This window comes from Dipteris shenzhenensis, chromosome 5 (genome assembly GCF_047967505.1).
Source record: "Dipteris shenzhenensis isolate YYH24624 ecotype China chromosome 5, Dip_SZ_1.0, whole genome shotgun sequence".
NCBI lineage: Eukaryota > Viridiplantae > Streptophyta > Polypodiopsida > Gleicheniales > Dipteridaceae > Dipteris > Dipteris shenzhenensis.
The window spans coordinates 47,751,968-47,765,308 of NC_141600.1; the positions used below are offsets into that span (position 1 = coordinate 47,751,968).

Genomic DNA, 13,341 nt, shown 5'->3' on the forward strand with positions numbered 1-13,341 from the left:
GATTCAAATTGGGCTGGAGACTATGATACTAGGCAGTCCACTAGTGGTAATTGTTTCTTTTTTGTCAAAGCTTGCATTTCTTGGCTGAGCAAGAAGCAATCTACAGTGACTACTTCTACAGTGTCTCCTTTTGGTAATTGATCACTACCTTGTACACCACATTGGCACTGTAGGGGGGGTGTTAGAATTATTATTATATTCTAAGCAATGGCCAATGTAATGTAATAAGTGGATTAGGGGCACTTTTCCCTCTTAGAGGTTTTCCTCCTTAACCACTGTCTAATCCCCAACTACGGTTAGTGATTAGATAGGGTTTTGTCACTTAGACAAAACCTCTCATCTCTCTTTTGTACTCACTTCATTTCAGTCCTCTATTGAGGTAGACCTACGTTCAGCTCTCACTCTTGCTCACTCTTGCTCTCCTTGTTTCTCACAGCACTTTCACGCCAAACCCCCTTTAGGACCCCCTGCAAACATCCAATCACATCATCGGACAAGAAAAGGGCAAGAAAATCAGCCATGGGGGATAGGCTGTGAAAATAACACAAGGATGGCGAGCGATTGAGAACACAACAGAGCAAGAGGGAAAGGAGAGTGGAAGGGTAAAGAGGGAAAAGGATGCAAAGAGAAAAGGTGAGGAGCAAATCAAGCTCACAAGCTTTCTCTAATCCTAACCACCTAACTACCCCAAGGGTGAATCAATGAGCTAAACTCATACTTCATGACTTGACTTTCTAGCAGAAAACGGCCATGCATTGGACCAAGAGACAAACTCATGGATAAATCCTTTACAAGCAATGTATTACCCTTGCACAAGTGAAGGCTCCACTCAAAACAATGTATCTTTAATCGCTCCCCCTTAGCAAAGCTGGGTCATCCAAATAATTAAACAAGATCGGGCCTCTCAGGTCAAAGAGATCATAGCTCTCATGAGTCATGGTTTCTTGTCATCCCTTGGATAATTTTTCAGTGAAAAAGAAAAGCTGTGTTGCTCAAAAGACTCTGGGGGATAAGAGGCTGCTCTAGTGTACAAAACAAGGAAGAATTCACTGTGCTGCATTAGAATCGAATTTCCATGGATAAGAAGATGATGAAGAACCATCAGTTTCCTAAAACACAGTGCTTATTATGGGGAAATGTGCATCCTTGAAGATGTAACACAATGAAAACCTTGGCTTTAGGTTGAAATTTGGCAATGATTTAGTATTTTGATTGACACCAAATAGCTGAGCTCTTTCCATTGTAGGTTGAGTCCTTGCAAGTCCTCATTGAGGGTGAACGATCCCAGTCACCCTCTATTTACTTCATTATAATCTCCAAGTGTCAGTTAAGGCTACCAGGGATACTATCCGCATCCTTACAATGGGATTAGCTACCTGTTGATCTCATAAACCCATGTTTCTTGATCCCATGCTCTATCATCATAAAACTGTAACAGTTACTACTAAAAGAGGTACTCTTGCTACTCCCTTTGAATGGTTCTGGCCTATGACTCTTCTACTGGATCTAAAAAATCCCTGCAGTTCTACACAAATAAAAATGAAATCATTTCTTTCTGTTCTGTCTGCCGGTGCAAGCATGGGTGCACATATGTATTATGGAGTCACAAGATATATAATCGTATGCATGCGGGAGTAAGCAATTTTCAACCACTGTCTACCCCTATCTTGTAGTAAACCATAACCTGCACTGTATAACTTTCCTTGCCTTTGTAATAGCCAGGCTGAAGAGACATTAACTTGTAACTTTTAAGTAGAAAACGGACTAAAAATAGAAATTAAACATCTCTAAGGATAGACATGCTTACTTTCCACTCTTCTTGTATGCTGTAAGCGTCGGAAAATGGATCTCCCTGTATGCTTCCAGTTCACGCTGTTCACTTTCGCCCCCTCCGAATTCACACATAGAATAAGCAGCCATGTCCATCTCAAACCTCAGATGAAGTCCTAGGTACTTAACGTTCCTTCTCTTTCCATGCTGGACATTGTCCTCCAGCAGACGAGAGAGATTGCCAGTGCTTTCAATATCCACCAGCATACGAAGACTATTTATCTGAGAAACATGTTGACTGCTATCAGCATCACCTTGAGACTCTGGCTCTTCCTGCAAAGGTCCCCATCTACTGGTCCTTTCCCTCATTCTTTCAACCAGCAGCGCTGCAGTTCTTTGAATTTTTGGAATAAACTTTAATGCATGAAAATTACACCTGCACCTAAGTCTCTGCAAGTACATATCACACAGTGCAAAAGAAATTACCTAAAAATACAAAATACGAAAGCATGTTTTACACTGACATGACACTCATGCTCCAGCAAGATCTTAAGCAAGTTGCTTAGTGTACTGTCTGCATACATACCATGTTCTTACCATAATGACAAAGCTTTACTTGGTCGGTTTCAATCCATTATACAAACAAGTACAAAACCGTGTATCCAATCAACAAATGACAGATGTAAATCATTAAGTCCAAGATACACAGAGCTATTTTTTTCCCAGGAAAAATCTTTCGAACCTCAATAGATGATATACAGAATCACAGGCTCAAATGAGTTTTTGGCCTGTCTAGGTGTTCCACGAGATCGATGCTGACACTGAGAAGAAGACCAAAACATCACACGCACTTCGGCCACAGCAACATTTGATCACAATAAGCAGGAAAGAAAGGGAAATATTATGTGAATATGGCTACATATTGAGACAATGCATCATAGATTAGCAGATGAGAGCAGCCCAGTGCTTTTTAATGGCAAGTGCTGCCACAGACTCCATTCAGAATTGAAAACAAGCCGCATCACCACCTTGGACAAGGGAAGAGAAGAACAAGCACAGCATCTACGAGCAACATTAAGCATGGGATCCTAGTGTTGGTCAATACCTGTAGAGGAGAATTTATCTCATGAAGGGTAGCTAAATCACAATACTCACTTTTAAAAGATGATAATGTACCTAAGCAGCGACAAACATAGAGGAGTGAGAGGAGACGAGAGAATTGTGCAGGGGAGGAAGAGATCAAATTGAGTACTTTTGAACCTACACCCTCGTATCGAGAGAGTGAAAGTATAGACAAGAAGCAAACTCTAGATGGCTCCAAACTACAAGCACGAGGGTCCAGTAAACGAGTTTTCTCATCCATTTGAGCACTTGCCTTCTTTGTTACAATATGATCTCAAAGACGTTTTCATCCAGGAGTTTGATATTGTGTGCTATGCACTTAATTCCCATAAGAGAATAAAAGGAGGGGAAGACAGCTTCAAGAGGAATACAAAAACAAAAGAAATGAGGCAGACAGCGGAAGGGGGCACTTGCTGCAGATAGACCGTATTGTAGTACTAAGAAAGAAAGAAAGGTTCATTAACGTCTGCGGAAGGCCCAAAAAGCCTATGAAACCAAAGAAAGTAAGAACGGGTATCAGCATGAGATCCTACCCCCCACGGGAGCAGCTGGAGGTGTCTATCACACCTACAAGAGATAACTGATGAGCCTAGGAACAACTCAGAGAATGCACAAGGAGAGAGGTTGGAGCTATGATCGGAAAACATGCTTCACTTCATGTAAAAGCTCCTCCTTACATCTTCTTAAGATATTGATAACGCAACACTTAAAATGCAGAGAAACATCATGTTTTTTACCTATGTGTACCTCACTAAGTCTAAATCAAGAGCGAGACATCACTTGACTATGTATAGCGCCTCCTCTTGATACCATGAATTTTGCAAGCAATCATCTGTTGGAAATATTAAGGTAGTGTCAGTGTACTAATTAGAACAAGGTTGGGGCACTTTTTCCTTGTAGTATAAGGTTTGTCCTCCTAACCACAGTTAGTGGTTAAGTTAGTAGGTGTGTTTAGCTGTGTGCTCTCAACCCTAATTGGTGGTTAAGTTTGAGTTTTAAACGTTTTGTCATATTCACACCTTTTTGTACTTCACTCATTCATTGGGTATCAAAGCAAGTTGCTCATTGCCCTCTCGCTCTTTTGCGAAAGGTTTATGGGGTCTTGTGAATGTGGATGATGTCCGACCTTGCACATGCTGCATCTAATGCCCTGCCAACCCAGCCACACATGATGCTTTGCCAGCCCAGCCACACCTGCTAGAACACAAGCTGCAGCCTAGGAGGACAACCTTGATGGCCCCAATTACTATTGAGTTTAAAGATAAGTTTGAAGAAAATTTTGGTACATTGTCACCTAATGCCCTGCCAGCCCAACCACACTTGCTAGAACACAAGTTGCTGCCTAGGAGGACAAACTTAATGAATTACTATGGAGTTTCATTGTTAAAAATGTGCTGTTGCCAAAGATTTATGGGGTCTTATGAATGGGGATGAAGCTCGACCTAATGTTGCACCTAAGGCCATGCCAACCCAATTACACCTATTGGAACACAAGTTGCATCTTAGGAGGCCAAACTTCATGCCCCAATCACTATGGAGTTTCATTGGTAATAATTTGTTGTTGCCAAAGGTTTATGGGGTGTTGTGAATGGGGGATGAAGCTCGACCCCAAGGATACTGCACCTAATGCCCCGGCCACAATTGGTGGAACACAAGCTGCAATAGTGGCTAGACTGACACCTGTAACAGCTGCACTGTCACAGCTCATCAGAGAAGATGGGATGCTTGTGATGCCCAGGCTCTTGCCTTCAATCTTTGTCAATCAAAAGGTTTATTATTCCACACATCAAGCCTAGCAAGACCTCTTTGCATGCATGGCATGTCATGCAGACCATGTGTATCAGGCTAAGAATGAGGCAAGGGTTTCATTTCTTAAGAAGGATCTTGCGAAGCTAAATATGCATGAGACCGATAGTATCCAACAAAGATACAACATCTTAGAGAGTAACTCCTGAATATTAATGAAATTACCTTTGATCTCTACGACATTGCAATCATTGCCAGAGTCCTATTCGAGTTACCACAATTCTCTCTACTTGTTGACAAGGATAATGCTTCAACAAATTGTGGCTGAAGAGCGGTCCTTTTTGGTATGCAGTTATGATCCTGTTATTGAGGACAGTTCGCTCAGTGTGAGTAATACTTCACATGCAGTTTGGCATTTCACAGTGGTGCATTTAGGCAGATTATTTCCAAGAAGCACTTGTTCGTTGATTTGCAACCTGCCCCTTTTGGCAAAAGAGTATCCTGTGCCAACAATTCTTCATATCCTGTGAAGTGAGTTTGGAAGATTATTTTTTCATGTGCAGATGCAGCCAATTTGTGTCTTCCAAATGCCTTTATTCTCCACGAATATGTACGAATTTGCTTTCTGATTCCTCTTTTGGTAGAGGAGGATATGTTGTCATTATTTAGGATGATCAGTGCATCTTAAGAGAGAGAAAACGACTACCACATAGTCACTACAAGCACTTTACATCATAGTTTATATCAATTGGTGCACACGACAGCAGCATGCAAAATGCTTGTGTGAATAGCAACATCTGCAATGAAAGATGCGAACTTGTGGCATACTATGGGGATTTGCAGCTTTTATAAAAAATACAATATGGTATTAAATACACCTTCACTAGAGATCCCTCCAAAACATGTCTGTGAACCATGAATTTTGGGAAAATTGCACAGGAATGCCTTTCCAAGGGATGGACCAGCTACGACTATCAAAATATTGCAGCTTATACAGAGTAATGTGTGTGGTCTCATGAGGACACCATCCTTGAGAAAGAATCTGTACTTTGTGACCTTTGTTGAGACGTTTCTAAAGTTACATGGGTCTATTCTTTGAAGGATCAATCTGATGTATTTATGTGTTTGCAGCATTTTGTTGCCATGGCTGAAAACCAGACAGGCTGCAAGGGTAGACTCTAAGGACTGACAGAACGAAAAGTGGCAAGGGGGCGGGCAAGGGAGGGGAGGTGGGGGGTTGTGGGGGGTTTGCTACATGTCAAGTGCTTTTAGGAAAATTTGCAGGAAAAAGGCATTAAGCACCAGTGTACAGTGCCATATGCACCTCACCAAACGATGTTGCTAAGAGGAAAAATGGATTGACAAAAGTAGGTTTACCATCTCTACAATCCTCACATTCAGAGGATCATGTCGGTACAGATGTGGTTCATGTCAGATCAGTCCATGACTGAGTTTGAAAGACAGCTACCTGCAGGTTCAAAAAAGAAGTATTTGAAGACTGCCAGTTGACAGCAGATTAGAACAAGCAGCAGAAGATCAGCATTTGCAAACTGCGCAACAAACTTTGGATCAGTATTTGCAGCCTGCACAGCAGACTTTGGATGCTCCAGATCAGGGTCATGAACAGCCTATAGCACATGCTGATGTGGAAGAAATTGTCAGAGAAGAGGGCAGCTGCACAAGAAGCCAGATCAGTCCCTCGGTGGCTTCTACAAACTTCGCAGGGCAGTAAGCTGTCAGCTCCTCTCAGACAGCAAAGTATGAGTCTATTCAGGAAAACTACACTCGGGAATTAGTGCATTTGCATGTTGGTAAGAAGGCAATCGGTGCGAAATGGCTGTATGAGCTAAAAAGGAAGTCAGATGGTACCATTGATAAGGTATAGGGCCTCCTCTTGATTCCATGAAATTTCATGCAGCATGAAGTGTATTAATAATTAGAAGGTTACAGGCTCATTTTTTCTTGTAGTATAAGGTTTTTACTCCTAATCACAGTTACTAGTTGAGTTAGTGGGGGCGCGCGTGTGTGTGCTCTCAACCCTAGTTAATTATTAACTTTGTTTTTTGGGGGTTTTGCCATGTTTGGACCTTTTTGTACTTCACTCATTCATTTGGTATCAAAGCAAGTTGCTCATTGCCTCCCACTCTTTAGGCTTGACCAGTTCTGCTTTCGTGCACCTCAATTCGGTTGCTGCTTAACCAAACCTGAGGTGGTTTTGTGCAAAATGGAGATTGGCAAACCGAATGGACACAAAGTTGGACGATGAGAGATTGAGTGTGTTTCATGCTATAAAGAAGATGCAGACTTTGTAAATGTACGAAATTCAGTCAAAGCAGCTCGACTTGCTGTTTCTTGAACTCTATTTCTGCTCAGGCTGTTTATTCCCCCTAAGAAAGGTGCATTTGCGTTTGCTCAGAAATTTGGGCTTCTGCTCTTAGACACCGTGAGAGGATACTTCAAGCACGGAGACAGGAGTAGACTTCTTCCTCGGCTGATCCCTCTCAGAGCTCTATCACGGAGTTCTTTCAGCTAGATCACATGGACCCCCACAAGACGAGGCCTCGACATGACCGTGACCCGGAGCCCGACCGCAGGGGTCACAATAGCCCTAGTCAGACGCAAAGCTACGACCAGGAGACGTGCCAGGACTGCACCTCTGAGTGGCCGACAGCACTCTATTGCTGACTTCATGCCTCCACTGCCTCATCCATCCTGATATCTTGCTGCTGCCGATGATGATGATGACAATGCTGAGACTGATATATAGTTGACCATCGACATGACTATGTTGTACTTAGGACTTAGTACTGCCATTCTGCATTTTTGCTTTTGCATTGGTACGGACGCTCGTTTAGTAGCTCCACTACCACAGCTTGTTGTATCAGGATTTTCACAGTCTCATAGACCCATCGGTCTTCCGAAGACTTTAATAAACTTTCTTTCTTTCTTTCTTTCTCCTTTGCTTGCTTTTGTTGTTTGCAGGTACATTCCATGTGCATTTGTTAAGCCAAGCATTGGCTTGTGGTGACGTAACAAATAGCCTTTATTTGGTGCAGAAATCAATCACAGTAAGTGAATTTTGAGGGCAGCTTGTGCATTTTTTTGACAATGGCTCAGAATAATAATTTGTTTGTTGGAGCTTTGTGCTAGGAGGACAAACTTGATGGCACCAATTGCTCTTTATGGAGTTTCATGGTTAAAAATGTGATGTTGCCAAAGGTTTATGGGGTCTTTTGAATGGGGATGGGATGAACCCCAACCCCACCGATGCTGCACCTAATGCGCCAGCAACACCTGGTAGAAAACAAGCTGTAGCCTAGGAGGACTGAAACCGGCCTCAAGGCCAACAAGAGGGCGGTATTAGACAACTAACCAGCCAAAGCTTTCACACTAACAAAATTCAGCTAATAACTTAAACACAGATTGGGAGCTAGAGTTCTCCTGCTCCAAGACCAGGACACAGATTGGCCCCAAACCCTTGGCGCCCCTTTCGGTATTTCTTTATTAGTTGGAGAAACCAGCAAATTAGATACACAGTGAACTCAATCTCACTAGCATTCAATACATTTCCCACTCTCACTAGGCATTAGTTTTCCAAGCAATGACCCTGCTCGGTTCTGCTATTACTCCCCCCAATGGAAATGGGCATCCATCTATTCTCAAACACCTACATAAGATTTGGAGTTGTTGCTAGCAGCCCATATGGGGTCACACAACTCCCCTCACTGCCACAAGTGCTCTCGGATTCACTAAAATACCCAAGCAATGGGTGAGAGAGCATAACTGGCCTGCCCACACCCTCAGGATCAAGGACCTAAACTGTAAGCATCCACCATGAACGGCATCTATATTTTTGACATCTGATATTTTGATCAACCCATCTCGGCTGGGAACCTTGGAGGGCATCCAAAAAGCTCCAAAAACGACTCACAACTGGAAGCAACTCAATGAGGCATGTGAGAACTCTTAACTAGCCGAAGTTCGAACCAAGCTCATTCGCGAGCTAATGCATACCCATTTTGAAAGCACACTTTCCATCTTGCCTCACAAGAAGCTGCCCGTGCAGCCAAGATCCACTTGCCCGCATACGCAGCCCGAAGCATCAGCAAATAGCTCGTGCTTAGCCCATCACAATCCCGAAGCAGCTGTATGTGTTATTCCGTACAGCAGTCCGTACACTAGCATGTCCTTGTACGGCTGTTTGTACACTGCTAGCAAGAGCATGTGCATAGCTTTCCCGTGCCAACCCGTACTCTAGTACGTAGAGTACGGCTCATACGTATAGCCACTCTCACGACATATGGTCGTCCGTACCAGCCTGTTCCAGCCCGTGCAGCGTCCATACAGCAGCGGGAATCTTCCTTCAGGCCTCGCCTTAGCCCATGGAAATCAGTCCATAAGCCTCTGCCGTCAGCCCCGCATGGATTCCGTCCGTCATCTCTCGCTTCCCTCTCCGATTTCATATGTCCCGTATGTGCTTTTTTGCTCTCCGTCAATTCGTCGCATCTATCTTCCCCCCCCTGGGTTCTCCAGGTGTTTCCTCAAGTTAGCTTCCAAATCCATCCAAGGTATGAGAGATGCCACATGGCATCCCCCTCTTCATTTGCCCCCATGCCCCTCTAGCAGGGCACTCTTTAAGACCAAACTAATGGCCAACTTAAACTTCTAAGGTTATTTGGCCCCTCTTGGACCTAAACCCTAAATTTTCCCCACGATACAATTCCCTAGGGGAAAATCTTGCACATCCACACCATGTGGCCTTGCCAACCAGTTTTCCAGGGCTCGTGACATACCCCTCTCTTGAAACATGGCAAGCGACCTCAATTGCAACTGGATGTTACAAGGCTATGCAATGACTGAAATACATGTGAATATACTATCATAGAAGCATGTATTACGAACTGACACAGCATATATGATTGTTCGGAGCCTAGGATAGCAATCCATATACACTGCAAAAACCATCTCATAGTGACTAGTACATTGTCATAGAAGTCCCAAGGCAAATATACTGACAGCAAGCAGTACCGCGGGTGAACATACAATGTCACCAAGCGACCTCTAGATATCTAAGCATGTCTGTACAAAAGAAACAAAGGTTCTAGCCCTCTCTTGAGCATCAGGTAATGCTCCAGACATACGCTCTGTTGAGCTTGAAGGAGCCACAACCGAAGTAGGCTCAAGCTGAAAGCTTCTAGGTAGAGCTATAGCAAATGAGATGTATCTGCCAGATCATCCTCTTCCAACCACTTTGTGAGAATGTGTGTGTGTGTGCAAGAGAGCAAGAGAGAGCAAAAGCACACACTATACTGAAGAGATAGAAACAACATACAAGCCTTGGGTTTTGTCAAAGTGACAAAACCCACTAACCACTAACTGTAGTTAGGGATCCTAACTGTGATTAGGAGGAAAAATCTCTTGAGGAGGGAAAAGTGCCCCTAACCCACTTATTAGTCATACATTGGTCACTGCCATGAACTTTGGCGATAATTCCAGCACCCCCCTGCTCTACCAATGTGATGATATACAAGAAAAGGATCAATCACCAAAAGGAGATAAGTTCAAAGTATTGCAGTTGATGTAGTGGGTACTTTCAGTTGGACTGTTATGAAGCCCCTTTCAGTTGGACTGTTATGAAGCCCCTTGCTAGTCAAAAAGGCATCAATTGTAACCAACCTCAACAACGTAAAGGGTGGTAGGATCCACTTAAATACAGCATACACAATAAATAGACAAGTAAATATGCACCACAGAACAAATCACAGGGAAGCTAGAGCGCTCCTACTCACAAACAAGACACCGATTGGCCCCAAACGTTGGCACCCCTTGCGATATTTATTTAACATTCATTTGAAGAAAAGCAACTGATTACAAAGGTCTCTGGGAAGCTGCACCACATGCAAACCAACGCCCGCAGACTCCTCGTCCAGCCCACCCTGTAATTCCTGCTCAACTTCAAACGGTGATCGGCAACCAATCACTAGACAACCCTGTATTCTCAGCCAACCAAAGCATGCAACAAAGACCCCAATAGCATCCACTGTCTGAACCACTCTTGCAATCGCACAACCAAGTGCCCAACCAGCCAAACACAACTGAACAACTGCAAGACAAAGTCCTCAACAGCTGAACTCTGGTGCAATCAAACAACCAAACACTTCCCAACGGATTGCCTCAATCTATAGCCTCCCTAGCCACTGCCCAACAGCATAAATCAACCCTTCTTCGCGAGGAAAGAAACCCAAACGCAATAACTAGCCAGCAACCAATCAGGGAACGGCAAAAGCAAGCCTCCTTCTACCCGGTATCCATAGAGCTAGGTCACCGGGGCTAGGAAACCCAAGATCTTGCAGAGAAAAGAGGATTCCGTCCTACCATAGCCCAGAAGCAGCCTAGAATAGAACACCCACGCCTAGAAAGATACCAATACCAGCCACAACACCCAGAAAGCTCCAGAAATCAGGTTGAAATCTCCTGTAGAGTCTGAAATCCTAAAAAAGCAAGTCGCAGTTCACCCGGAGCAGCCTGGTCAAGTCCATAACTCCTGGAACAGCCCTAGAACCAATCGCAGGCACCTAGAACAACGTGGAAGAGCCCAAAAGAAATCGCAAACTGGAATAGACACCCTGGCAGAAATCGCCACCAGCAACAAGCTCCTGGATCAATTGTGTATTTGCTCTGGCAAGCCTTGGATCACCTGGATCTGACCCCTGGGTAAAACCGAATTTCCCTGGCAGGCCCTGGATCACCTGAAACTGGCCCCTAGGTAAAAAACGAATTTCCCTGGCAGGCTCTGGATCACCTGAAACTGGCCCCTGGGTAAAAACGAATTTCCCTAGCAAGCTCTAGAACCTCCTGGTAAAAAGCGATTTGACTCTAGCAGCACCTAGCACGCTCTGGCAGCTCCAAACTAATGATCTGGCTCCTCTGAAACTGATTTGGCCGACTGAACCTAAAAGAAGGACTCCCTTCCCCCTTTTAAAGCCCTAGGCTCCAAAAAGCAACGTTTTTTAATTGCACCACTCTTTTGGCCCCTAAAAGCAGTTTTTTAATTGCACCACTCTTTTGCCCCCCCTGTTGCATACTTTGGCCCTAGGAATTAATTGCCTAGTAACTGGGTGCACATTCACTATTTCCAAGGGCCCACTAGGAATTTTAATTCCCCAAGTCCCGCCCCATGGCCGGACCCTGGCGCCCCAGAGACTCAAGGCAGTCACACGCAAATTACGGGAGTCGCAAATCAAAAGTCCCATAATTTCACGTCCTCGTGACATCAATCTTGGAGTACCATGCACATGGGGCTTGTTTCAGCCCATACAAAGCTCTATTCAGCTTGCAAACTCTATGTGCATGACCTGAAATTTCAAAGCCAAGAGGTTGTTTGCCATAAACCTCTTCCAACAAGTCTCCATTAGGAAACGTTGTTTTTGTATCCAATTGATGAACATTCCAATCAAAATATGCAGCCATAGCGATAACTGATCTGATAGTTGTCATCTTGGAAGTAGGTACAAATGTCTCCTCATAATCAATGCCCTTCTTCTGAGCATAGCCTTTTGCAACGAGGCATGCCTTGTACCTGTCAATGGAGCCATCTGATTTTCTTTTTAATTTGAAAACCCATTTGGTACCTATGGCATTCTTGCCTGGTGTCAAATCCACAAGATTCCAGGTCTGATTTTTCTCAATGGACTGCAACTCATCTTGCATGGCATTCATCCAATGCGCATTGTCCTTAGCTTCTTCAAAAGTATCAGGCTCTTCCTCATCAAGAAGGCCCCCCCTGCTGCACTACGAGTTCTACCAGGCAAAGGAGCATCAAGCGTACTCTCCCTGAGAGTTTGGAGCAGTCAATGGGGAACTAATTTGGCTGTATGTATTTCTGTAATCTCTTGCCTAACAGCATCTTCCACTGACTGTGCAGGAGCTAAATCAGCCTGTGGCTGAATCGGGGCATGTGAAATATGAGAAGGTTGCTGCAAATTCTTATTTTCAGCAGGGATATCAGCTCCAGAACCCAATGCAATGGGTAGCAATCCCTCAAAAACATCATCCGAGGTGGAAGAAGCTGGAACATTAAATTCAGCTTGTCTATGTGCTGAATTTTCTGAAAATATTACATCTCTGCTGACAAAAATCTTGCGTGAAGCAGGATTGTAGAGACTTGCTCTCTGCACTATATCCAACAAATATGCATTTAAGTGCCTTGTCTGACAGCTTAAGTCGAAAATCAACAGGCACATGGGCATATGCAACACATCCAAAGACACGAAAATGTTTGACTGAAGGCTTTCTCCCATGACAAACTTCATAAGAAGTATTTGATTTCAAAGCCTTAGTGGGAGCATGATTCAAAACATAGTTGGCACACATGAGACCCTCAAGCCAAAATATGTGAGGCAACTTTTTGCTTGTGAGAATGCATCTATCCATCTCCATAAGAGTTCTATTCTTCCGCTCAACTTTGCCATTTTGCTGAGGGGTAAGCCTCATTGTAAACTGATGTGTGATGCCTTTCTCTTTCAAATAAGCCTTAAATTCATGAGACATATACTCCCCCCCTCTATCTGTACGTAGAATCTAAACTCATTCTCAACCTTTGCTACAAAGTGTCAAAAAATGCTTAAACACATCTGATTTTTTATTTAAACCATAGACCCAAGTGTAGTTTGAGTAGTCATCAATAAATGTGACATAATAGAG

General features: G+C 43.7%; 1 protein-coding gene across 3 annotated transcripts in view; it reads right to left on the reverse strand.

Moving 5' to 3' along the window:
* The window catches only part of LOC147902113 (O-fucosyltransferase 2-like), a 90,132-nt gene that overhangs the window by 18,358 nt on the left and 58,433 nt on the right, over positions 1-13,341 (reverse strand). For all 3 annotated transcript variants that reach the window (XR_015541005.1, XM_087374771.1, XM_087374770.1), the window contains exon 8: positions 1,808-2,220. Coding sequence is in view for 2 of the 3 variants with exons in the window: in XM_087374771.1 (XP_087230897.1) it covers positions 1,808-2,220 (413 nt within the window). In the remaining variant the exon portion in view is untranslated. The remainder of the gene's footprint in view (positions 1-1,807; positions 2,221-13,341) is intronic.